At 38.6% G+C, this 22,583-nt stretch overlaps 4 protein-coding genes across 4 annotated transcripts; 2 read left to right on the forward strand and 2 right to left on the reverse strand.

The window, feature by feature from the left end:
* Window positions 1–509: 509 nt before the first annotated feature.
* On the forward strand, window positions 510–9,566 carry flt3 (fms related receptor tyrosine kinase 3). Its single transcript, XM_054622749.1, has 24 exons — window positions 510–597; window positions 969–1,051; window positions 1,846–1,997; window positions 2,094–2,218; window positions 2,344–2,455; window positions 2,596–2,735; window positions 2,963–3,132; window positions 3,251–3,386; window positions 3,497–3,674; window positions 3,854–3,954; window positions 4,069–4,180; window positions 4,328–4,536; window positions 4,628–4,737; window positions 4,817–4,949; window positions 5,824–5,928; window positions 6,026–6,136; window positions 6,219–6,375; window positions 6,540–6,652; window positions 6,792–6,913; window positions 7,385–7,507; window positions 7,604–7,715; window positions 7,810–7,909; window positions 8,704–8,809; window positions 8,936–9,566. The coding sequence occupies exons 1-24, from the start codon at window positions 570–572 to the stop codon at window positions 9,149–9,151; spliced, it is 3,054 nt and encodes a 1,017-aa protein (XP_054478724.1). The 5' UTR covers window positions 510–569; the 3' UTR covers window positions 9,152–9,566.
* Window positions 9,567–11,746: 2,180 nt separating this feature from the next.
* Window positions 11,747–13,325, forward strand: urad (ureidoimidazoline (2-oxo-4-hydroxy-4-carboxy-5-) decarboxylase). The gene is made up of 2 exons (XM_054622793.1): window positions 11,747–11,938; window positions 12,852–13,325. The coding sequence occupies exons 1-2, from the start codon at window positions 11,764–11,766 to the stop codon at window positions 13,181–13,183; spliced, it is 507 nt and encodes a 168-aa protein (XP_054478768.1). The 5' UTR covers window positions 11,747–11,763; the 3' UTR covers window positions 13,184–13,325.
* Window positions 13,326–13,465: 140 nt separating this feature from the next.
* Window positions 13,466–17,403, reverse strand: pdx1 (pancreatic and duodenal homeobox 1). Its single transcript, XM_054622783.1, has 2 exons — window positions 16,813–17,403; window positions 13,466–14,209 (listed from the first exon to the last, which is right to left on the reverse strand). The coding sequence occupies exons 1-2, from the start codon at window positions 17,285–17,287 to the stop codon at window positions 13,809–13,811; spliced, it is 876 nt and encodes a 291-aa protein (XP_054478758.1). The 5' UTR covers window positions 17,288–17,403; the 3' UTR covers window positions 13,466–13,808.
* A 226-nt stretch (window positions 17,404–17,629) lies between these two features.
* si:ch211-140b10.6 (protein POLR1D-like) lies at window positions 17,630–22,116 on the reverse strand. The gene is made up of 3 exons (XM_054622797.1): window positions 21,979–22,116; window positions 21,543–21,617; window positions 17,630–19,850 (listed from the first exon to the last, which is right to left on the reverse strand). Exons 1-3 carry the CDS (start codon window positions 22,002–22,004, stop codon window positions 19,502–19,504), a joined length of 450 nt encoding a protein of 149 aa, XP_054478772.1. The 5' UTR covers window positions 22,005–22,116; the 3' UTR covers window positions 17,630–19,501.
* Between the last annotated feature and the right edge of the window lie 467 nt (window positions 22,117–22,583).

Raw genomic sequence — 22,583 nt, forward strand, 5'->3', positions numbered from 1 at the left:
TACTTGTTCTTAATTAGTTTTAAGTATTTCCACAAAAATCTGCTTTTAAGAGGGAAATATTGATCTTTTTTTTTTTTAAATACAGTACCAGTCAAAAGTTTGGACACAGCTTCTCATTCAATGGTTTTTCTTTATTTTTATTTTTTCTACATTGTAGATTAATATTGAAGATATCCAAACTATGAAGGAACACATATGGAATTATGTGGTAAACAAACAAATGCTCAACAAACCAGAATATGTTTTATATTTTAGATTCTTCAAAGTAGTTGAATGAGAAGATGAGAAGTACTGTAATATCCGGTAAAAAAAAAAAAAAAGTTATAAAAAAGTTTATCTGAAAAAAATATGTTAATAATTCAAATCACATTAATGTATTCGTATGGCATTTTTCCTCCCATTGTACATTAGTGATAGTTTTCAGTACATGTATGATCATGCATTCTGTCACAACGTCTGTCACAACGTCATCGCTTCTGACTTCCTCTGTTTAAAAAGGTTCACGCAAATATTTCGAACATCAAAGTTTGTCTGTCTGACACTGTGATGACTGACGGATAGAAGCATCAATGCGGAGGCAGATAGAGATGATTGCGGGTGAGTCGGACCTCTTCGAGTCTCTGTGCATTGGGCTGAGTTATTGCCAATGCTGGCAGAGTGAATTAAAAAAAAAAAGTATTTAAGAATGTTTAAGCTTTAAAACAAACTCAGCTCTAGTTCAATAATACAGTATGAGGAACCTTAAAAAAAGCAGTGGTTGACTTGTGTTGAGAGGCTCATACTTTATCACACTAATGCACCACAGCAAGGGAATAAACTAAGCAATCGACTTACCTTTATGACAATATTAGTTTCTTGTTTTTATGATTGCATTTGTACATCTCTTTAAAATACCTTCTTTTTCTTTTTTTTAAATTGCAAACATACACAAACATTTGAAATGAAGTTAAATGTTTCTGTCCTTCTAGTTGTCTTTCTTCTGTGTGCTGTCGAGCTTCTCTGCACTGATGGCAGAGCAGAGCAGAATCAGGCCTGTGTGACCAGTCATGAGGTAAAAGCCGTCAGGAGCTTTACTGTGTTTAACTGAACAATTATTAATTATATTATATTATATTATATTATATTATATTATATTATATTATATTATATTATATTATATTACATATAAGTATCACTGAGTTACTGTATATTTCAAAGAATTACTGGGTTAAGTGAAACTATTTATTATTGGTAAACTCTATTGAATGTAATCTAGTGACACATAGAGTACATTAAGACGGCAGGTTTTACAGATAATATAACATAATGTGATAATATAAGATAATGTTATTTAATGTTTGCTTTTTAAAGTGCATTAGTCCAGCACATAAATTGTTGTCATGCATGTCATAAACAAAATAAACAATTATACTCTGATTGTCTTGCAGTCACTTAGAAACAAAGCTGCAGAGCAACAATAGGTTGTCAAACACCAGAGAGGGAAATAGCATGTACTTGACCAAACTTACTGGTTTTATTTCCACTCATCTGTTTGAAGTGTGTCTGTTTATACATCATTTTAGTTTAACCTTTAAAAAGATGACACCTTCAAAAGACAATTTGTTAAAGTTATTATTTTTTGCATGTAGGTAATTCCCTTCAGATTGATACATTTGGTCCTGTGGATGATTTATAATTTTTTCAGGGACATGAAATAGTAAATGTTAAATGTCTTATACTGATATAAAGATCTGCCGTTTTGTAGTTTGCATCATAGTTTGCAACCTTTATGCAAAACCTTAATCACGCTTCCACATCGAAAGCTACTTAACGCAGGTTCAATAACTGGTGAATCTTGTTTTTCAGGTGGCTTGCTTTGAGCCAGCTGACTATCTGAATGCATCTGATTCTGTCAGCGTAGAGGTGAGTGTTGGTAAGAAACTCAACATCTCCCTGGCGCACTTCTCTGAATTCCCTGTTTGCCACTGGATCAGAGGAGCTGACCCAATACTGACAGTGTAAGTGAATGTCTATCTGCATGTATTTAGGTGTGTTTACCGCTTTTTTCTTATGTGTATATGATTAAACTGAGGGTTTTTCTTAAACCTCATCAGAAATGGGAGTAACTACATGGTCCTGCTGCCGCTTTCTGAGAAAGATTCAGGGGAGTTTACGCTGAGCTGTGAAACCAGCGAAGGGACCAGGTCCTCACTGGCTGTGTCTCTGCATGTAGTAATGAGTGAGTAACAGCTCTCACTCATGTCTCATCACCTCTTTACGACAATGCTAAGACTCAAGACAGAAAACAAACACTAGACTGTTTAATGCTGATAAATTGTTGCCAATTTAATTTTTTTTTTCTAGCACGACCCACAAAACCAAACCTGACTCTGGACAATTTGAATGTCAGAGGGTCTTCCCCTCTTTTCAAATGCACCTCTGAGGGCATCCCAAAGCCCACAATTAAATGGACTGGGTAAGATGGTATCCACTACACATGTATGCATGATTCATGAGTATGTTTGGCAGATAACAATGTAGTCTACTGACTTTTACTTTTATTTAAATATCATCTTATAATAGTGTGTTTTTCTTAATAATCCTCCTTTTGAACAGTAACAAGGTTGGGAAAGATGTTTCTGCAAACAGTGCAATGGCAACTAGCACAATATCCAGTAGTGAATATTCTCAAAAAGGAGTGATGTGCTGTGCTACCAATGCCGAAGGACAAGAATGCTCTCAACTCTATGACTACGGTAATTAAATATTTCAACAAATTCATTAAATACATCCTACAAAATATTTTTTTATAATAAATGGTCACAGACAGAATCGATATGGTCAGATTTTACTTTAACCACCTGAAAAGGTTGAAGGAGAAAGACATGTACAGCCCAGGGACTATCTCTAATAATCATAGCAAACAATTTTTAGGCTACATTTTTTGAAAGTAATTGACTTGAGTCCATACTGTGTTTTTCAGACCTTGACACTTACGATATGAAATCTGATGTGGACATCGTGAGACCGGGTCAGTCTTTACTTCTACGCTGCCGAATACAACAGTATGGGAAGCAGCTATTTGTGTGGAAGTATGGCAACAAAACAATGGACACCTCCATATTAGCATGCTCTTCTAAAGTCACGAAGGAGGTACAATAATTCCCTATGAGATCAATGATATATATATTTTTTTATTTCTATTTGAATTATTTCCCTTTATGTATGTCTGTCCCACTCAAATCACAACAACAATATATATTTTCCCCAGATTTGCATTACATATGATTCACATGGAAAAAGTCAGATGTCCTACTTATTCATCAAGTCGGTTAATGTTGACCACAGTGGCACATACACCTGCAGTCAAAACAACAAAATAAAGTCAGTTGACATTCGTGTCAAAGGTAAGCAGAATTCATTTCACTTTATTTTTTCTCTCAGTTTGTGTAGTAATTTGAACTGTTGGTTCTTTCTAAAGTTCAGTCCCATTTGTACCATTCTTGTGTTTCCATAGCCGAGGGGTTCATCTCTGTCCAGCTGAATAAGAGCAAGATCATACCAGCTCAGAATGCATCACGCTCCTGTTTACAAGCCAGTGTTTCCTACCACCCTGAACTCCAGCAGTGTTCCTGGGAAGCTCCTGATAAAAAAATGACGAAATGCATCAGGGACGATTGGGTAACAAAACACAGGTGGGTACATGAAGCAATGTCCCTGGAGCTGAACTCCTCAAAATGGTGCATAGTTGTCTATAAATGCTAATTTATTATACATGCTGATGGTCAGTGAACTAGCCTTTTGGAAATTAAAATGAAATGAGCTGTGTTATTGAAGGCTTTTGGATGGTTTCATATGAATGTTGTCTTCTCAGGACCCTGAAGCTATGTGATGTACGCAAATCAGGAGATTATAAATTACACTTGGAGGCTGCCGGACAAAAAGAATCAAAGACTATAGCAGTGTGTGTTGTAGGTAAGAGAGATGAATTGTGCACGTCTGAAATGTTCAACATCTGTAATGCAACTTCTGCACAATTCTGTCACTTTTAGAACTTACAATGCAATTATATTTCAAATTTTGTTTCAGACACACCGAAGTTCAAATTCAGGGTTAACGAGGTCAATAACACCTTCACCTTTGAGACCACAAGTCTCGTGCCAGCAAATTATACCTGGATGTCTTGTTCGGCGTCTAACAGGTATGCTTATTGTAGCCTGTTGTTGTAAACACACACACACACACACACACACACACACACACACACACACACACACACACACACACACACACACACACACACACACTCGGATTCAGATTTCTTAAGTCCCGACTCTTTGTATTATAGTACCTGTGAAATAGACTCTTCCTGGAAGGAGATCCCAGAAGCCTCTCAAAATGACTCGGATGTCTTCTGTGAGAAGATAATCAAGAGCTCTCTGAGCAGAGATCTAGTGGATGGACACCATTTAAGGTTCTGCCTGACAAACTCAGTTGGCTCCTGGTGCCAAACTCAATACTCAATATACTCCCCACCTTTAATCCAGGCCTCCAGAGGTAGCAAGATTGATTTCACATCAAAATCATGAAAAAATATATTATTTTTATGACTGCAGTTAGAAACTTCCTATCATCACTGTTTTTTAAGGTTCTGCAAATAATGATGACGGTAGCTTGGTGCTGAAAGCATGCAGTTTGACTCTGTTCCTGGCTTTGGCGATAGTTAGCGTCCTGCTCATATACTTTGTCAAAAAGAAGGTATGTAATACACATTGACAAACATACACACACAAACACAAATGAGGACGTGATGCCAACCCCTTTGTGTTTCCAATAGAAACCCCAGTATCAGCCCCAGCTTCAGATAATCCAGATGGTTGGACCCAATGACAACGATTACATCTACATAAACTTCAAGGAGTTTGGGTACGACCAGAAATGGGAGTTTCCCAGGGAGAACCTGGAACTGGGTACGAATAATACCGTGTATCAGACATGATACCAGACTTCAGTGGTGAAAGAAGTACTGCGATCTTTTAATTAAGTAAAAGTGCCAATATTACCATGTGAAAATACCTAATCACAAGTAAAACCCCTGCATTTCAGTCCCTTCTCTGTACAAAAGTATTATCAGCTTCATTTACTTAAAGTATTAAAAGAAAGATAAGAAGAAGTTGTGCACACTGTGACAGATGTAATATAATATATTATAAGATTTTAGTTTTAATTACCTATATGTTGTTGGGAAGTTTACCTCTGTGGTACCCAACCTGGGGGTTAGGAACCCTCAAAGGGTCAAAGATAAATTGTTGTAACATGATTTATTGGAGAAGAAGGAAGAAAAGTTCTGATACATTAAATTGAATTATTCTTAAATATTTTATTCTAAACTTTGCTTTTTTTATTACAAATTTGAGAGTTTTACATTTTTGGCCCTTGAACAGTTATTTAAATGAACCCATCTGAGAAGATTAGAGGGGAACTACTAACAACTCCTAATTATCTGAAGAGTGACCAGGGGCTCCAACTGGACACTTACTTACTCTTTTTGAGAGCCCACAAGCTAAAATAGAAAAAGCTAGATACAACCGATTTCATCTTTAACAGTGCATTGTTTTTCATCTGAAAAGTCACTACAGCTTACAAATAAATGTAGAAAAGTATAAAATATTTGGTTTTGAAGTATCATGGAATTTAAATACTCAAATACTCAAAAAGCACCTCAAAACTGCTCTTAAATTAGTACATTTACACCACTTCCAGACTTTTTAATGTTATTGTTCCAAGTTTTATTACAATGTGGCAATAAAGTTATACTTTCCTGTGTTTCTGTGTCCTCCCCAGGTGAAGAACTGGGCTCCGGAGCTTTTGGCATGGTGGTGCAGGCTACAGCTTATGGCATCAACAAGCCTGGAGTCTCACAGCAGGTGGCCGTCAAGATGCTTAAAGGTCAGTGTTTCATTTATTTATTCATTCCTCGAGCAAAATGCAAAAAAAAATGTTACGGAGGTTGTTTTAGCAGCTGATGTGACATTTGACGTTGCAGAGAAACACCAGACGGTGGAGAAGGAGGCGCTGATGTCAGAGCTGAAGATGCTGACTCACATTGGTCACCATGCCAACATTGTTAACCTGCTTGGAGCGTGCACGGACTCGGGTAAAGTGACCACTGTTAACACTTATATTAGATGGGATGATACATGTAGTGCTCTGATTTATTATTTGTTTTCTCCTCACAGGACCCACATACCTGATATTTCAGTACTGCTGTAATGGAGATCTACTGAACTACCTAAAGAAAAACCGAGAGCGCTACCACAAGTCTGTGACCGATGCTTTCAACAAGGACCGCTTCAGCAGCCTTTACCACAACCTGCAGCCCAGGAAAAGCTCTGGGTGGGAACAATGGGAAATAAAGGGGTTGGAAGAGCAATATTTGGAATAGATTAGCAATAAGCGGAGATCAAACAAAAAGACAAGATTTTATAAGTGCTGGCATATTTGTAAAATGACTGTTGAAAGTTTACTTTACAATAACAATCACGTTTGTGTTTTCTCAGTGAGCCAGACACGGCAGTGGACAATTACGTGCCAATGTACGGCTCTACCACCAGAGGGCAGGAGGACATCGCTCTACTGACCATCAACTCCGGTGACATGGACAGCTTTGAAGGTGAAAAAAATACTTTAAATCAGAACATGCATGTTGTCAAATAGATACACTGATATATTAACATCTCAAGTTTCCCAAGCAGAGAGTTAACCATCTCTCTGAGTGGTGAGGATCCTAACTGATCCCCGTTTATCTGCAGACCCAATAGTGTATGAAGACCCCGACGATCAGAGAGAGGAGCTGCAAACCCTGACCTTTGATGACCTGCTCAGCTTTGCCTTCCAAGTGGCCAAAGGCATGGAGTTCCTCTCCTCCAAGAATGTAAGAAACGAAGATTCACACTGTGGAAACGCTCTACATTTACATCTCTCAACCCACACTGTTGAGAGAGGGAACTATTTTGATGAATGATTAATCATTAGGTCATTTATGAGCAAAATACCAGACAGTCCCTATAGTTCTGGCTTCTCTCTCTTCTTTGTATTTCATCCTGCATGGATAGTAAATCTAAAATAATTATTAATCAGACTAAAAAAAGTTTTTTATAAATTGTTATATGACATTTTGTAAACCAAACAATCCATCAGTTAATCTAGAAAATAATCTGCAGATCAAATGGTAAACTTGATGTCAGTTTCCAAAACTCACATGTCACATGCCAGTCCGGTAAATTGATATATCAAACAAATAACCAAAATGTATAAATGTCAAACTACAGTCGCATGCTTGGTCTTTATGGATTGTGGTGTGATTGAAGTAAGCACCCTGATTATGGGTCATGTCTGTCTGCAGTGCATCCATCGAGACCTGGCAGCTCGGAACGTGTTGGTGACAAATGGCAGACGGGTGAAAATTGGTGACTTCGGACTGGCCAGAGACATCGACAACGACTCCAACTATGTCGTGAGAGGAAATGTAAGATACTTTTATTTTATAGCATTCATTTGTTGCTAAGTTTCTGTACATTTCTGATAACATTTCACACATTATGTGGGCGACATGGCTTCTCAGGTGCGTTTGCCAGTGAAGTGGATGGCACCAGAGAGCACCTTTCAGGGGATCTACACCATGAAGAGTGACGTCTGGGCTTATGGCATTCTGCTCTGGGAAATCTTCTCACTTGGTAGCTTTTGCAAGCCCTCAGTACATGTAAAAGACAAGCATATAATCAATTCCTATACAATGATTAATGCCAACTCTGTTTGTGTTACTCTCAGGTGTGACTCCGTACCCGGGCATGAAGGTGGATCACACGTTCTATTCAATGATTGAAAGAGGATTTAAGATGGATTGTCCATACTACGCCAACGAGTCTGTGTAGGTGTCGTCTGTCTGTATGCCGTTATGTTTCTCTAGTAAATGTATTTTAATAGATCTAACAGATTCACACCTGTACAATGAGTCATGATAAAGTCATAATCACAATGAAGTGAAGCAGTGAAGAACTTTACACATACACTCAAGTGCTATACTTTGTTACAATTTGTGAGGTACTTGTACTTTAGTGTTTCTGTTACTATTTTCTGCTACGTTTTGCTTCTACGTCACCATAGTTCAGAAGGAAATATTGCTCTTTTTAATTCATTACAGTTAGTTAAGAACTTAAGCTATTACTTTCTTTAATACAAAAAATAACATACTTCCCTAAGTAAGTTGTTTTAAGTACATTTTGTTTGGGCCTAGTTGTGACCAGACCTTGACAAGATTGGGGTATTTCCACTGTTAGAGATTAAACTGTATATAAAATAGTTCAACTTGCTCCACTTGCACCAGCTACAACCCATTTTTCTTACATATTAATAAATTAGAAACAATTATCCAATAACATGAAATGGGACATTTAACAGTACTTTTCGTGCTCTTAGTAAATATAGCTGGTAATACTTCGGTACTTTTACTACAAGTAGGAGTTTGAATGCAGAATTTTTACTTGTAATGGAGTAATTGTACATTGTTGTATTGGTACTTTCACTTAAGAAAAGGATCTGAGTACTACTTCCACCACTGTCTTCAAAACAAATACAGCAGTCCAACAAGCTTTGACTTCTAGTTTTTTATAGATAACTGAGAATCTCGCAAAATGATATCATCTCCTTTGCTTATTTCTCCAGGTACGGGATGATGTGTAAGTGTTGGTCTCTGGATCCCAGCAACCGACCATCTTTCTCCAAACTGGTGTCCTTTATGTGTGATCAGCTGATGGACAGAGAGGAGAAGGTAGGCCTGTAGAGCAAGGTCAACACATTGTTGGTAGAAATTGTTTCTTTGAGTTTTATCCTGATTACTTCATCTTTTTAATATAGTCTCTGATCTAAAAGCAGCATTAAATCTTTCCTCTTTCAGCTCTACCATAACATGCTCGACCAGACTGACAGCGACTACCAGAATGCAGCAGCCATTTTGGACATTTCCGCCTTGACAACGCAGAACGAGAACAAGACTCAGTCAACCAATGATTACTGTCGAACCCATGCGACTGAAGAAAGCAAAGCTGAAGTGTCTGACTCAGACACTGTGGCAGCTGAGGAGAAGCTTGTGAAGCCACCTGATACGGAGTGATCGCCAAATGTTCACACCAATTTATCTATATATATATTTGAAACAGTTTATATAAGGTTTTCCTCATAGTATTAATCTCAAGAGTGACAGTAGAATGCACTTGCTTTATTTTCTATTAGAATATTGTAACAAGATTTGGCTTGATTCGGCCTGTAGCCTGAAAAACTTTTGGTTTTAGCATATACATATCATATATATTGTTGTGCAGTGAAATGTGATGCCAATTACTTTGTTGTGTTCTCTTGTATTACACCAGCAGCTATTACTTGCAGATTAAACCCAATATTTTTACACATTTATATATCTTTTTTAAACAAAGCTTTATTTTTGAAATATTTTAGTGGAATTTTGTATTATCTTTATTTCTTTGTGTTTGTAGCATTATACCTGCAATAAAATGTACTTTACCCCAAACAAATACATATGCTGCATATGTCTGATCTGTCAACAGTTCAACCAAAAATAAGATTTTTCAAATCTTAGATTGTTTCATTTTGATAATTACCAAAAGTCTGAAGAGGATTAACTATTCCTATTGATGCATCATATTCTATAAGATCCTCTTAAATTGGAGGAATACCTGTCATGTGAAAATCATGAATCACTAATAAGGCAACTTTTATTGAGCTCAGAAAACGCCCTGTTTTGTGACGGTGCATTTTTTAGCTGATCCAAAGGGTTATTAAACAATCTAGCAAATGAAGAAAGATACTTTTTTAATATACAGGGACACTTAAGTCTTTTACTGGGGGGAAAATAGTAAATCACCAAATTTGGAGATACATGGTTTTCACTGGACAGGAAGGGTATGATGAATTGTTGTTTGAGAAGTAACTAAACCTGCCAGACATAGAGGAGGAAAAACTACTATATAAGCCTGTGAGATGTAGTGGAGAAGCAAGTATGTACAAGTACCTTGTATTTATACTTAAATGTACTTACTTAATTTACAGGACTTCAAGAAATTAAGCCCCTGAAAATAAATGTCCTATTGTAGGAGTTGCTTTTGAAGTTGCTTTTGAACAGCAGAGGGTGGAGTTTCACCGCCTCAGGCTTTTCTTCAAACATCCAGGGCATTAGTCTGATTTATGCAATTCTTTCTCTGCTGAGATGTTATATTTTAAATAAGTGTAATATTTTATATAGAACATGTTCTTATTTTATAATAAATGGTTGGGAATGGTATATTGAGTTTATTATAGAAGGGAAAATATACAACAACTCTAAATTTCTAGCCAGTTTCAATATACCAATTACCCCGAAAATATATTTGTATATCTTTGGATGCTGTCCCATGTGGGACATACGTGTTATTTAGGAATGTTGACTACTCTGTCAGGGTTGACCTCTGACCCAACTCAGTCCCAGTTAGTTAACGTTTGTCTTTCCTCCAGAATGAGGGCTTTGTAGCAGAGTTTCTTTTCCTTCAGATATAGAATGAAAGAAAGGTTGGTCCTCAACACAAAAGTTCCTTCTAACAAATCAGGTATAACAGGTTTCATTTAAGTTGATACTCTCAATCTTACAAAGTAAAATAGTGACAAAGATGTAAATTGTTTTTATTGTATCCTGGAACTTGTAAATTGACATATGAGCTGTAGAAAGGTGTTAATAATGTTATAGTAGACAACTTTTCTCTGACTTTGCATTTTATTATAGGAATAAATTATACATTTGGTTGTAATGATTGCAAGCTAAAAATACGTTAATGCATTTTCCTTATTAATCTAATTACTTCTGATCAAGTTCCACATTCACCAATGTAAAACTTAAAAAAAAAAATCCTTAATTCTAGTATTTATGAATAAAACTAAACAATACGATTTCTACCTCACAAAACAGAGAAGCTATCGAAACAGTGATTTTTTTTTCTCAAAGTGACTTTATTACCAAACACTTGCGTGTCTATTTCTAAGGAATGTATTTATTTCACGTTGGATGTGTTTGATTTGTTTCTGTTGCCTTTTTTCTCTTTGGCACTGCTTTCTGATTGGTTTTCGCAATGCTCCATATATATGTGAGTAATTCTGATGTTTCCTCTTTATAATATGCATATAATGTGAAAGATTAGAAGAAGACAAATGATGGACGTATGATACACACCCAGGAAGTGCATTTAAACACGTTGTTTACCTGAAAGGCTGCTGTTGCACACGGTGAGAACATTTATGAATAATAATAATAATAATAATAATAATAATAATAATAATAATAATAATAATAATAATAATAATAATAATAATAATAATAATGAAGGTACTCATAAAGTCCTAGCAGGACGGACACGTGTTTCCTCTGTGAAATGAAGTTGCTTCTAGGTTTGGCCGGTTGATTATACACTTCAGTGGTTTTTTATTTGTCTACCTGTTTCTTTTTGTAATTCTTATTTAACTTTTCATTCTATAGATTAAAAACATAAAACCTACACTTGATGTGACAAGGAACACATTAACACTGGTGCAGCAGCTCGTCCAGCAGCTCGTCCAGCGGTGCGTTGACCCTGTGGTCTGGTCCGAAGGTCAGTGGACACTGACTGTGCATATACTCTGGACTGTGCATATACTCTGGTCTGTGCATATCTCTCTGTGCATATACTCTGGACTGCAGAGAGCATGGACATCGACACAGTTAATGCTCTTCCTTACGAGGATTTCGTGGATCTTTTGGGCAACGTGGTGGAGAGATGTCCCCTCATACCAGCTGCTGTGTGGTCGGGACGACCTTTCTCCAACTTAACGGCTCTGGAGGCTGCGATCAGTGGATTCATAGATGCTCTGCCAGAAGCAGGTGAGGACCACGATACGGTGTTACGGTGTTTTAATGTCAATCTCATTATATATATATATATATATATATATATATATATATATATATATATATAACTATATATAGTTATATATATATATATATAGTTATATATATATATATATATAATATATATATATAGATAACTATATATATATATAGTTATCTATATATATATATATATAGTATATATATATATATAGATAACTATATATATATATATATATATATATATAGTTATCTATATATATATATATATATATATATATATATATATAGATAACTATATATATATATATATATATATATAGTTATCTATATATATATATATATATATATATATATATAGTTATCTATATAATATATATATATATATATATATAGAGAATATATAACTATATAATATAGTTATATATATATAGTTATCTATATATATATATATATATATATATATATATAGATACTATACTCTCCAATCATTCTGCGCCTGACGAAAAGACCTTAATGCATCTGAGACAATAACTGATCAAATCACTAGAGAATATACGGGAGTCTCACCTTAGACAGAAGTAATAGTAATAGTAATAGTAGTAATAGTAATAGTAATAGTAATAGTAGTAGTAATAGTAATAGTAGTAGTAATAGTAATAGTAGTAATAGTAGTAATAGTAGTAATAGTAGTAATAGTAGTAGTAATAGTAATAGTAGTAATAGTAGTAATAGTAGTAATAGTAATAGTAGTTGTTTTTGGTGACGCTGTAGGAGAAGCAGGGGAGTAGCCCAGGCCGGTGACATTGAACCTTTAACCTTTAACCTTTAACCTTTAACTTAAGCTGTTCTGAACTGTGATCCACTCCACTGATAAGACCTCACTAAGACCTTCTGTCGTGTCCAGGTAAAGAGGGGGTCCTCAGGTGCCACCCTGACCTCGCGGGCAGGGACCTCCAGAGCGGCTCTTTGACTCGTGAATCTCGCGAGGAGCAGGCAGGAGCCGGGATGCACGCGCTGGACTCCGCAGAAGCCTCGCGCATGGCCCTGCTCAACGAGGACTACAAACAGAGACTCGGGTTCCCGTTCGTCATCTGCGCGCGGATGAGCGACAAGGCCAACATCTTACGGGAACTGTCCGCGCGCTGCCGGAACGAGCGCGCCGAGGAGAGGGCGCGAGGCATCGAGGAGGTGAAGAAGATATGTCACCTGCGCCTCCAGGCCCTCGTGCTCCACTGACCCCTCAACCACTGCATGCTGTGCAGGTGTAATCACCCGGATGTAAAGACCAGCATTGTCCCAGGCTGTAGGCTGCGTGATACTTGCTTTATTACAAAGGTGTGTTATTCATGTGTCATCTTCAAAACAATAAAATATGTCTACCATTTATTCTAATTTAACAATTTACACAATATAGCCTATGTACACGTGGATATTTAATATATAGCAAATACAGTCCTGTTACGTTTATATACATCTATAAACTTGGTTTTATACTACTCACATGTCTGAGGTGAAACTGTAAAACATGATCAGACCGTGCTTCAGTTTGTCTGCAGCTGAATCCATGTTGCTGCTTCTAAAAAGGGTGGAAATAGATGATCAGGTTGTGCCAGCATGCCATCTGGTACACACACAAACTCAAAGCATGCACGGTGAAGAAATGTCCCTTAAGTCCAGACAGACAGTGTATCCAATAAGTTGGTCCTTGAGAAAGTCCAAGTGGGTCCCTGGAAAATTTGCATTTTATGTAAATAACTATAAAAGAGACTATAGGCAGGCCTCTGGGTTTGAATGGTCATGAATCTTATAGGATTCATCTCAAATGGGGCTGCCTTAAAGATGTGGATTTAAAGTCTCTCTTCTATTTGGGTTTTCCACAACACGACCCCTGCTGCGGGTCTATGCGGGCTCTCTGTTCGTGGAGCGGGGAAACAGGAGGTGATGCGCTTTGAGGTCCGTTGGTGGAGGTCACCCCTCCCGCAGCCTCCCCCTGGTCTCCAGAGGTGATGGATGAGTCCTGGTCCGGGTCCGACCCCCTCGTCTTCCTTCGGTCTTCCTCCTTCTTCCATTTCATGCGCCGGTTCTGGAACCAGATCTTGATGTGGCGCTCGGTGAGGCTCAGGGTCAGCGCCAGCTCCACGCGGCGCGGCCTCGAGATGTAGCGGTTGAACAGGAACTCCTTCTCCAGCTCCAGCAGCTGGGCGCGCGTGTAGGCCGTCCTCGTGCGTTTGTTGTCCTCTGATTCAGCCATCACATATGGTCCTGGACACACACACAGATGTACTCAGTGGTTAGATTCAATAGGTTTAAACTGGGATGTGTCAGTCCAGATGTTCCCTGATCCAATTCCAATAGTGCTAACTCTTCACTAAAGTTTTAAGAATAGTGCTAACTCTTCACTAAAGTTTTAAGAATAGTGCTAACTCTTCACTAAAGTTTTAAGAATAGTGCTAACTCTTCACTAAAGTTTTAAGAAATAGTGTTTTAACTCTTCACTAAAGTTTTAAGAATAGTGCTAACTCTTCACTAAAGTTTTAAGAATAGCTTTTCATTATTGTGCCCTTCCTTCAGAAACAGAAACCTGTTCCTATCTATATCTACTGATGCTATAAGCTTTCAGTATCTTTTACCAATAACTGCTGATTCCTTAAAACGATTGGTCTATTCCTTAAAAAAAAAAAAAAAAAAAAAAAAAAAGCCAGTCTGGTTGAACCTGTGCAGCGTTTTGTTCTCCTGCAAAACATGTCTTTTTTTTTTTTTGCAAACCCTTTATACAAAATAACATCCATTTGTAAGAAGGACTTTTTAGACATTTATTGAAGGCATATACATTTGGTTTGGACTAAATCTCAAGCAAGGTCATTGTTAATTAAAATAATGAATGATCATAAAGGGATAATATTATTATTATATTATATCATACCGATAGGGCTCATTAGGAGTGCATGGGTTAGATTTTGACCTCTCCAGCAGTCACCTGCATAAACCACAGTGTATATTTGTTTTATGATAGTAAAATAAACATTTACTCTCTTGTAATGTTACAAGGAATTCACAATAAATTGAGATTCACCCCAAAATAAGCCCTTTCCTTAGTCCAAGCTGAATTAGGAAGCAACAGGTGAAAAGGGGACAAGCTAAGTGGTATATTATTTATCTGGAGGTTAAGATTTTGGTTAAGGTCTTGTTTTGTGTAGATTGTAGTAATAAGTAATAGAATAAATCCCAGCTTGGTACATGAGGTGAATCACATTTTAAATGTATAGTGAGAGGTTATAAATATAGATAGATTCGTTTGCGAGATCTGAGATCCTTGTGGTGTCCTTTTGAGACTTTTACACATTCTTTTTTTTTTCATGGCTGAATTGCTGCAGTATTTTCTATGAACCAAAGTCAGTTTGAGTGAAACAAGTAACTTTTTACAGGTTATGAAGCCACCACAATACTCCTCATTTTCCAGGACCTCCTGATCCACTCCTCAGGGTCCTCAACCGGATGATTAGTGATTTGACTCAGTTAAGGAATTACCTATCATATGGATGGCTTCAAAACTTCAACACATGTAAAATCATGAGTCATGCAAAAAAATATTTATTCTAGAAACAAAATTCAAAAGTATGAGAATATAGCCTACATAAATTAAGCCTACATTTAGAAGCTAGTCTTTAGTAACCAGGTGCTTAAAAAGTGCATTATTTTTTTTTTGCCTTTACAAAAATGAATAAGGGAATCACTGTATTGTAATATACAGGATAAGTCAATGAAAAAATATATTTCTCCTCCAGAAATGTCTTTAGGTTTTTAATAAAATTACAAGTTAGATTAAAACTATTAACAATCAGTAAGATACAATTAGGTATGTTTTTAATAACAGGTAGGTTAGGTGGTTTTAATTAAAAACATTTTAATTCAGGATATTGACGGTATAAATGCTCATTAATCAGTTATGACCCTTTATAATAACCTGCCACTTGTAAAAACGAAACAAACTTGTAGTTCTTGCAGCTCTTTCAAATGAAAACCCTCATTTAAAAACTTAAAGATAGTGGAATTATGCTATTTTAAAAATGACCTATATAGAGTAATTGACACATCTTCAGTGCATCATAATTAACAACGTTTCGCAAAATGAACCATAATGTGACAGCGAGGTCTTTGTCTAAATCAATGACATGAACTCTCATCAAACCAGTGAGGCGGAATATACGTTTGTTAAATGGTCTGAAACATTTCCTCTGACAGAAGAAACGTTTGAGAGCTTCATGGATATATAATATATATATATATAATATATATATATAATGTAATATTCTATCTGTGGTCTCGTACGTTCGCATTTTTCACGCTCATTAAAAAACAAACTTGAATTTGTTGGGCCTTTAATAAAGTCTACATTTTTAATAAAAATGCCTCCCAATGAAAAAGAAAATATTAAAAAAAAAACACTAATATAAAATGTACATTTGTTCATGTTAGCAGCATCAGTCAAACCGTGAACACATACAACACTCCTCAGTGTCTCTACAGGTGATGTTTAGGATGTTTGTGAATGTTTTGTGAAGACAAAACACACATTTTTGTGCCGATAAGACCTGATAAAAACCAGCGCTGACCTTCCGGGCCTTTTACAAATTGACTGACAAGGTAAACTGAAACACCCAAGATCATATTGTTGGGAGCATGATGTCATCACAGGCCTCAGAGAGGATGAAGCTATAGTTCATACTGCTGTTATGACTACATAGTAACGCTGTAAACTATGTGAAATAAGATGAGAAGTGATTATTCATATTTGAATCTCCATTATGTGATGTCTTTGTAATAACCATCTTAAACTAAACACATGGTATTTATTGAAGAGTTACCTGACCACTGTCCCTTCCAGGTGTGTGAGTGAGACTTTGTAGTTTTCATCCAGGGGAACGGGAGGTGATATCTCTGCTGCCCCGGGGCTCCATAGCCGGCAGCGGGCTGGACAGGCTGCTGGAGAGCCTGTGGGTGCTGGAGAGCCTGTGGGTGCTGGAGAGCCTGTGGGTGCTGGAGAGCCTGTGGGTGCTGGAGCACCTGTGGGTGCTGGAGCTGGAGCACACCTGGATCCTCCCGCATGGGCAGACTGTAGGAGGTGTCAGGAAGGCTGGCCTGCTCCAGGGCTCCCATGGCCGGCGGTGTGTAGACGGAGTGGACCTGCCTGCTCATGTAGAGGCAGGGAGGCGGGCTGTGGCTGTAGTCCTCCACCTGTGCTCTCTGGTAGGCACAGGACTCTTTAAAAACCTGAGAAGGATAATAATGATCTTCCCGATTCATGGCTCCCGAGGACCAGCACATGTACCGTACCTGCATGCGCCCTGCCTCGGCGTGAACCTGCTCTGCTCTCTCTACCTGTCTGCGACTGCGAGGCCCTCACGGCTCCGCACAGGTGTGTCACTCTGCCACCATGTGACCTACAGCACCACAGCCATTGGTTTCACTGTGTGGTCCCTCAGTCTCCAGGATATTCTGCAGTGTGTTGAACAGGACGGCCGTCAGCGCGTAAATCAATGCTACTCTGTAAATACAAGCAGAGTTTGCCTGGCACCCACAGCGTGCCACACACAGGGACAGGTGTGTGAGGGACCCACAGCGTGCCACACACAGGGACAGGTGTGTGAGGGACCCACAGCGTGCCACACACAGGGACAGGTGTGTGAGAGACCCGGCCTCCACCACACTGATGGAGTCCTTAAGGTTCTATTGCTTAGGATTGTCCTCACACAGTATATATATATCAGACACATTTATATGGATACATCTCTCGTCTGCTCTCTGCCAATGATAAATCGATATGTATGGGAGCAAACATTGGTTGACCTGCAAGATAAGAGACCTGCATGGAGAGACAGTTGTCTTGGAAACTCGGATGAAAAGCTCAAACATCATAGTCTAGTTCTGTTTTTTCCTGTCTACAGTTTTTCTCACTTTTAAAATGTACCCATTACCCTCTGTAAACGCATCATCTGGGTCCCTGCACGACAGCAAACACAGAGCCGCTGCACTCTCGCCGTGTTTGCTGGCCATTAGCCTCTAACAGGTGTGTGGTCGCCCCATTAAACAACAGCTCTCGTGGTTAACCAATTAAGGTTGGGGTCAGCAACAGAACTCAATTAACCGACGTGGCGTGAAGAGGTCACCTGCTGGCTTATGTAACAGTTGAGGCTTTGCCACAGGATCAGAGTGATTCACCTTTTTTCATGTCAATTGTAGGAGTACAGGACGACTTCTACCCTGCTAGTGTCTATCAACAGTCTATTTGCACAGAGTTCTTCAAAAGCAATTATGGCACTTTCCACAGTATCTTAATGGGGCACTCAGCGATGCAATAAAGTTCAAGTAAACCAATTCTATACACATCACCCGCTGCATTATGGCTTAATGGTGTTTATATATGAACATTGTCTCAAAGAGGAAGGAAACAGTTAACCCAAGCTACACTCCACTACAGTGGAGATGGACAACGTGATTTATGAAGCATGAGGGGCGTTAAGCACATTTTAGCTGACTTTCCAGACGCAGAATTCAGCGTAATGGCTTAAGCGAGGAGTAATGCATCTTAAATTTCGTATAAAATAGATCCATGGGTAATCCTGACAGCAGAGAATGACAGTTGCCACATTTATAGAAAGCTGCGGGAGTGGAACAATAAAAAAGAGTGTATGCTCACACACATGGAGAACGGCCAAATGGATGAGAAAGATATAAAAAGCAACACTTTCAATGCTTGAGCACATTTCCATCTGTTGTCCTGAAACCATGGTGACCCCACTAAAACACTTTGAAATGTGTGTGTGAGTTTAATCACTGGATTATCAGTGCAAGTTATTGTTATTAAAGCCTGATTGCTGTTAATCCATTGCTGGAGCCCAGTCCTGCACGAGGACACACATAGGAGTGTCAGAAAAAAGAATTTTCTTTTCTCCTTTGACAAACAAATCAGTTTCTGATAGCCGGTAAACATACGTACATGTCCAAAAAGTTGGACACGCGATATAATGTGCTTACCCAGTGGCGACAGCAGCATGGCTTATGTAAACATTATGACTCGTGAATAATGACAGGAGAATGGTAATGACCATATAATTGAAATCAAACCTACTTCACTGCAGGTAAAACAGAATTACACCAGACCATGAGTCATGTGTGAGGGGAAGGAAGGGGAAATGTTTACAAGAAAATGTTCTGTGAAAGAAATCCTCCTGATAACCTGGGCTGTAACGGCCACTTAGTAGTGTATTCACTCCAATCCAAGTGGAAAATCCTGGGGAAAAAAAGACTTAATCTTTGCTACTGGCTTTAAATAAACCTCATCAACTACCCTGTGTAAACAGTATCCATCAACAGGAATAAGAACTTCAACAAATGTCTTCTCAGACAGGTGCACAGGACAGTTCTCTCAGTCTGCCAACAGTTCTGTGAGGTATGTTAGCTGGTCAGTGAGCAGTTCCAGGAGTGTCCACCTCTGTGGGGCCTGAACAGGGAGTGGCCTCTGTAACACAGTGTTCCTCTCCTGGACAGAAGTCTTCATTCATGAAGTCTGTCTTTGTCTCTGTTCTGGCCATCCTTTCCATGTCTCCTGTCTCTGTTGTCTTTGTGTCTGTGACTCCTCTCTCGGTCTCTATCCAGCTTCTTATCTTTGTTATTGCAGCTGTCTCTGTGGTGGTGTTTATTGTCTGCGTGGCCTTCGTAACTTCTGTGATCTCTGGGAGGTGTTCTGCTGCGGTCCCGGCTTCTGTCTGGGGAGTCGCTCCTCCGGCGCCCTCTCGTGGTGGAGTGTCCGTCTCTGGGCTCAGCGCTGCGCCGCTGTAGGCCGGTGGAACGCAGGGTGTTTATGAGGAAGCGCTTGTTGGTGCTCCGCAGGGGACACTTCAACCTGACAGAGGACAACAGACAAACCTTTAAACTCGGACACTTATCTCGGAGACCTTTGGATGGTCGTCAATGGCTTCTAGAAGGCATTATGTGTCTTCGTCTAAAAGGCCATGCTGATTAAGATACACAGCTATTTAACATTCTTAGTGGAGTTCAAAGCTAATAGCCATGACACCAGATCACAAAACCTTTAAAAGTTCTTCATAAGTTGGGCTGTAGCTACTACCGAGGACACGGAGTTCATGTACTCATGATTGTTTTCTGGGGATTTGGGGATTTGAACAACCTGGATGGAGTTACATTGATCCTGGCTATGACCTTGCTCATACCATCTCTGAACAGGAATGAGACTGGTTTCCATTACTAGATACTATATCATTGGAATGAACTGCAAGACAAACTAAAGTTAAAGACACTCAATCCTCAGGGGGACCTTGACGTTCTACTTGTTGATATTTCTAGAATATATTTTATATGTGTTAATATATATGTGTGTGTCTTTATCTGATGATTGATTTGTGTGACTGAATTGTCTTGTGTTGTATGTATATAATTGGTTCTCAGGCTTTTTTTGTAAACTTAATATTGGTTCTTAAGAAGTCCTCCAGAATAAACAAATTAATAAAAATCCATTCAATTTGGTTTGACTTTTTAAATTAACACATTATGAAGACATTTTGTGGGGCGGGCAATAATTACACAAAACACAACTTTAACGAAATAAACTCGATATAATCATGTCCAATTGACTGATCTATAACAATATGGTAAATAAATATGCCGTTTTCCTAAAAGATATAATGACATATTGCGTGGAGCTATGTTTTGTACTAGGTTTATTTGTATTAGAGTTATTTTGTAGGTTTGTCTCAGTGTTTGTCAGCATTGTTGAGTCTTATTGTGAGTATGTACAGTACCAGTCAAAAGTTTGGACACACCTTCTCATTCAATGGTTTTCTTTATTTTTTTTCTACATTGTAGATTAATATTGAAGACATCCAAACTATGAAGGAACACATATGGAATTATGTGGTAAACAAACAAATGCTCAACAAACCAGAATATGTTTTATATTTTAGATTATTCAAAGTAGTTGAATGAGAAGGTGTGTCCAGACTTTTGACTGGTACTGTATCATTAAAGTATGATGAACACTTTTGCGTCTACCGTGGGAAGAGCAGCTACAGTCTACAACACTATACATAATCAAACAAACTAGCTGAGACTATAGCATTTAAAACAAGACTAATTGAGCACAGACTAAATTAAAAACAACACAAATAGGTGACCCAGAGTATGTACAGCTAAGCAGATAAGTAGCAGGTCATGTGACCACAGATGACAGGTGTGTGCAGGCTGATATGATGGCATGTCATGACGGGGCGGCTGTGGCGTAGTGGAGAGCAAGGTAGTTCTCCAATCAGAGGGTCGGTGGTTCGATACCCGGCTTCGGCAGTCGATGTGTCCTTGGGCAAGACACTTAACCCCAAGTTGCTCCTGAAGGCCATCGGTGTGGACTGATGATGAATGTTAGTTAGAGTCTGATGGTGGCACCTTGATGGTAGCCTGTCATCAGTGTGTGAATGGGTGAATGATATGTAACATACTACTGACTGTAAGTCGCTTTGGAGAAAAGCCTCTGCTAAATGACTGTAATGTAATGTAATGTAATGTACTGTCACACAGTGCTCACCATCCTGCAGGGCCCATGGTCTCTGCTCTCACTCGAGCCCTGTCAGTCTCCTTCAGCAGCTCCTCTACTGCCCGCCTGCACAGGACAACAAACACACCAGAGGGTCATGTGAAGGAGAGGAAATGGGGAGAAGTTGATGCCAAAGATAGCACAAAACCTCAAGAGGGGGATGATTGAATTAAGAGAACACAGACTGATGCAGGGTGCAGAGGAGAAAGGGGATCATTAGTGAGTGAATGAGGGACATCAGCTGTGTCCTGCTTTGACCCGAGCTGCTGAATCAGCAGAGTGTCATCAGAGGAGACTCACTCATTTAGCTGTGTCTGTATTAGTGGACGGGTTTCCTTACAAACACAACACAGTGAACACAACAGCTGCCAGCCCCAGAACCCCTCTGATGGAGCTCTCTGGGGATAAACAGAGACATGGTGCATACTTCTCCAGCTCATTGTCCTCTGCCATCGCGTCGGGTTCACTGGTGAGACGTGAAACACACTGAATGATGATTGAATGTTAATTGACGATTGCAAGTGTTTACTTCTCCGTGAGGTCCTTCAACCAAGGACCCTGAGATGTAAGCTGTCCTTAGCGATGCCTGCTAGATTCCTACAGTCACTTTCATGACATTACATTTACATTACAGTCATTTAGCAGCTTTTATCCAATGAGTGTGTTCAACATAGGTATTCAAGAGAACTGCTAGTCACCAGAAGTCATCAGTGCATCTCCTTTCTTAAACAAGAGCATAAACCAGAGAAAAAGTACAGAAACAAACTAATACGATTACAATAAGTGCAACTTTCAAATTGTTTTGTTACAAAAAAAACCTTGATATGACTAACTATGGATCAAAAAATAGCTTAGACGCTTAGTTTTTGTCTATTTGCTCAGTTAAAATGAAACAGGTGACGAAACAGTGGTGGAAGAGGTATTCAAGCAGTAACTCCAGGCTCGTATAAACCTCACAAATAAAAGTCCTGTTGCTTACTTGAGTGAGAAATGGTAGTATCAGCATGTGCTGTGTCAAAAGTAAAAGTATCA

The sequence above is a fragment of the Anoplopoma fimbria genome, chromosome 21 (assembly GCF_027596085.1).
Source record: "Anoplopoma fimbria isolate UVic2021 breed Golden Eagle Sablefish chromosome 21, Afim_UVic_2022, whole genome shotgun sequence".
Taxonomy (NCBI): Eukaryota; Metazoa; Chordata; class Actinopteri; order Perciformes; family Anoplopomatidae; genus Anoplopoma; species Anoplopoma fimbria.

Excerpts from the sequence above, each read along its gene's own strand:
- flt3 (XM_054622749.1), top strand. The coding sequence starts at position 570 with ATGCGGAGGCAGATAGAGATGATTGCGG. Across the intron at positions 4,181-4,327 it reads TCTTGTTCGGCGTCTAACAG|TACCTGTGAAATAGACTCTT; the intron begins GTATGCTTATTG and ends TTTGTATTATAG. Across the intron at positions 7,508-7,603 it reads ACTATGTCGTGAGAGGAAAT|GTGCGTTTGCCAGTGAAGTG; the intron begins GTAAGATACTTT and ends ATGGCTTCTCAG.
- urad (XM_054622793.1), top strand. The coding sequence starts at position 11,764 with ATGGACATCGACACAGTTAATGCTCTTCCTTACGAGGATTTCGTGGAT. Across the intron at positions 11,939-12,851 it reads AGATGCTCTGCCAGAAGCAG|GTAAAGAGGGGGTCCTCAGG; the intron begins GTGAGGACCACG and ends TGTCGTGTCCAG.
- pdx1 (XM_054622783.1), bottom strand. The coding sequence starts at position 17,287 with ATGCAGGTACGGTACATGTGCTGGTCCTCGGGAGCCATGAATCGGGAA. Across the intron at positions 14,210-16,812 it reads CTGGAAGGGACAGTGGTCAG|GACCATATGTGATGGCTGAA; the intron begins GTAACTCTTCAA and ends GTGTGTGTCCAG.
- si:ch211-140b10.6 (XM_054622797.1), bottom strand. The coding sequence starts at position 22,004 with ATGGCAGAGGACAATGAGCTGGAGAA. Across the intron at positions 21,618-21,978 it reads GAGGACAATGAGCTGGAGAA|GCGGGCAGTAGAGGAGCTGC; the intron begins GTATGCACCATG and ends TGTCCTGTGCAG. Across the intron at positions 19,851-21,542 it reads ACCATGGGCCCTGCAGGATG|GTTGAAGTGTCCCCTGCGGA; the intron begins GTGAGCACTGTG and ends GTCCTCTGTCAG.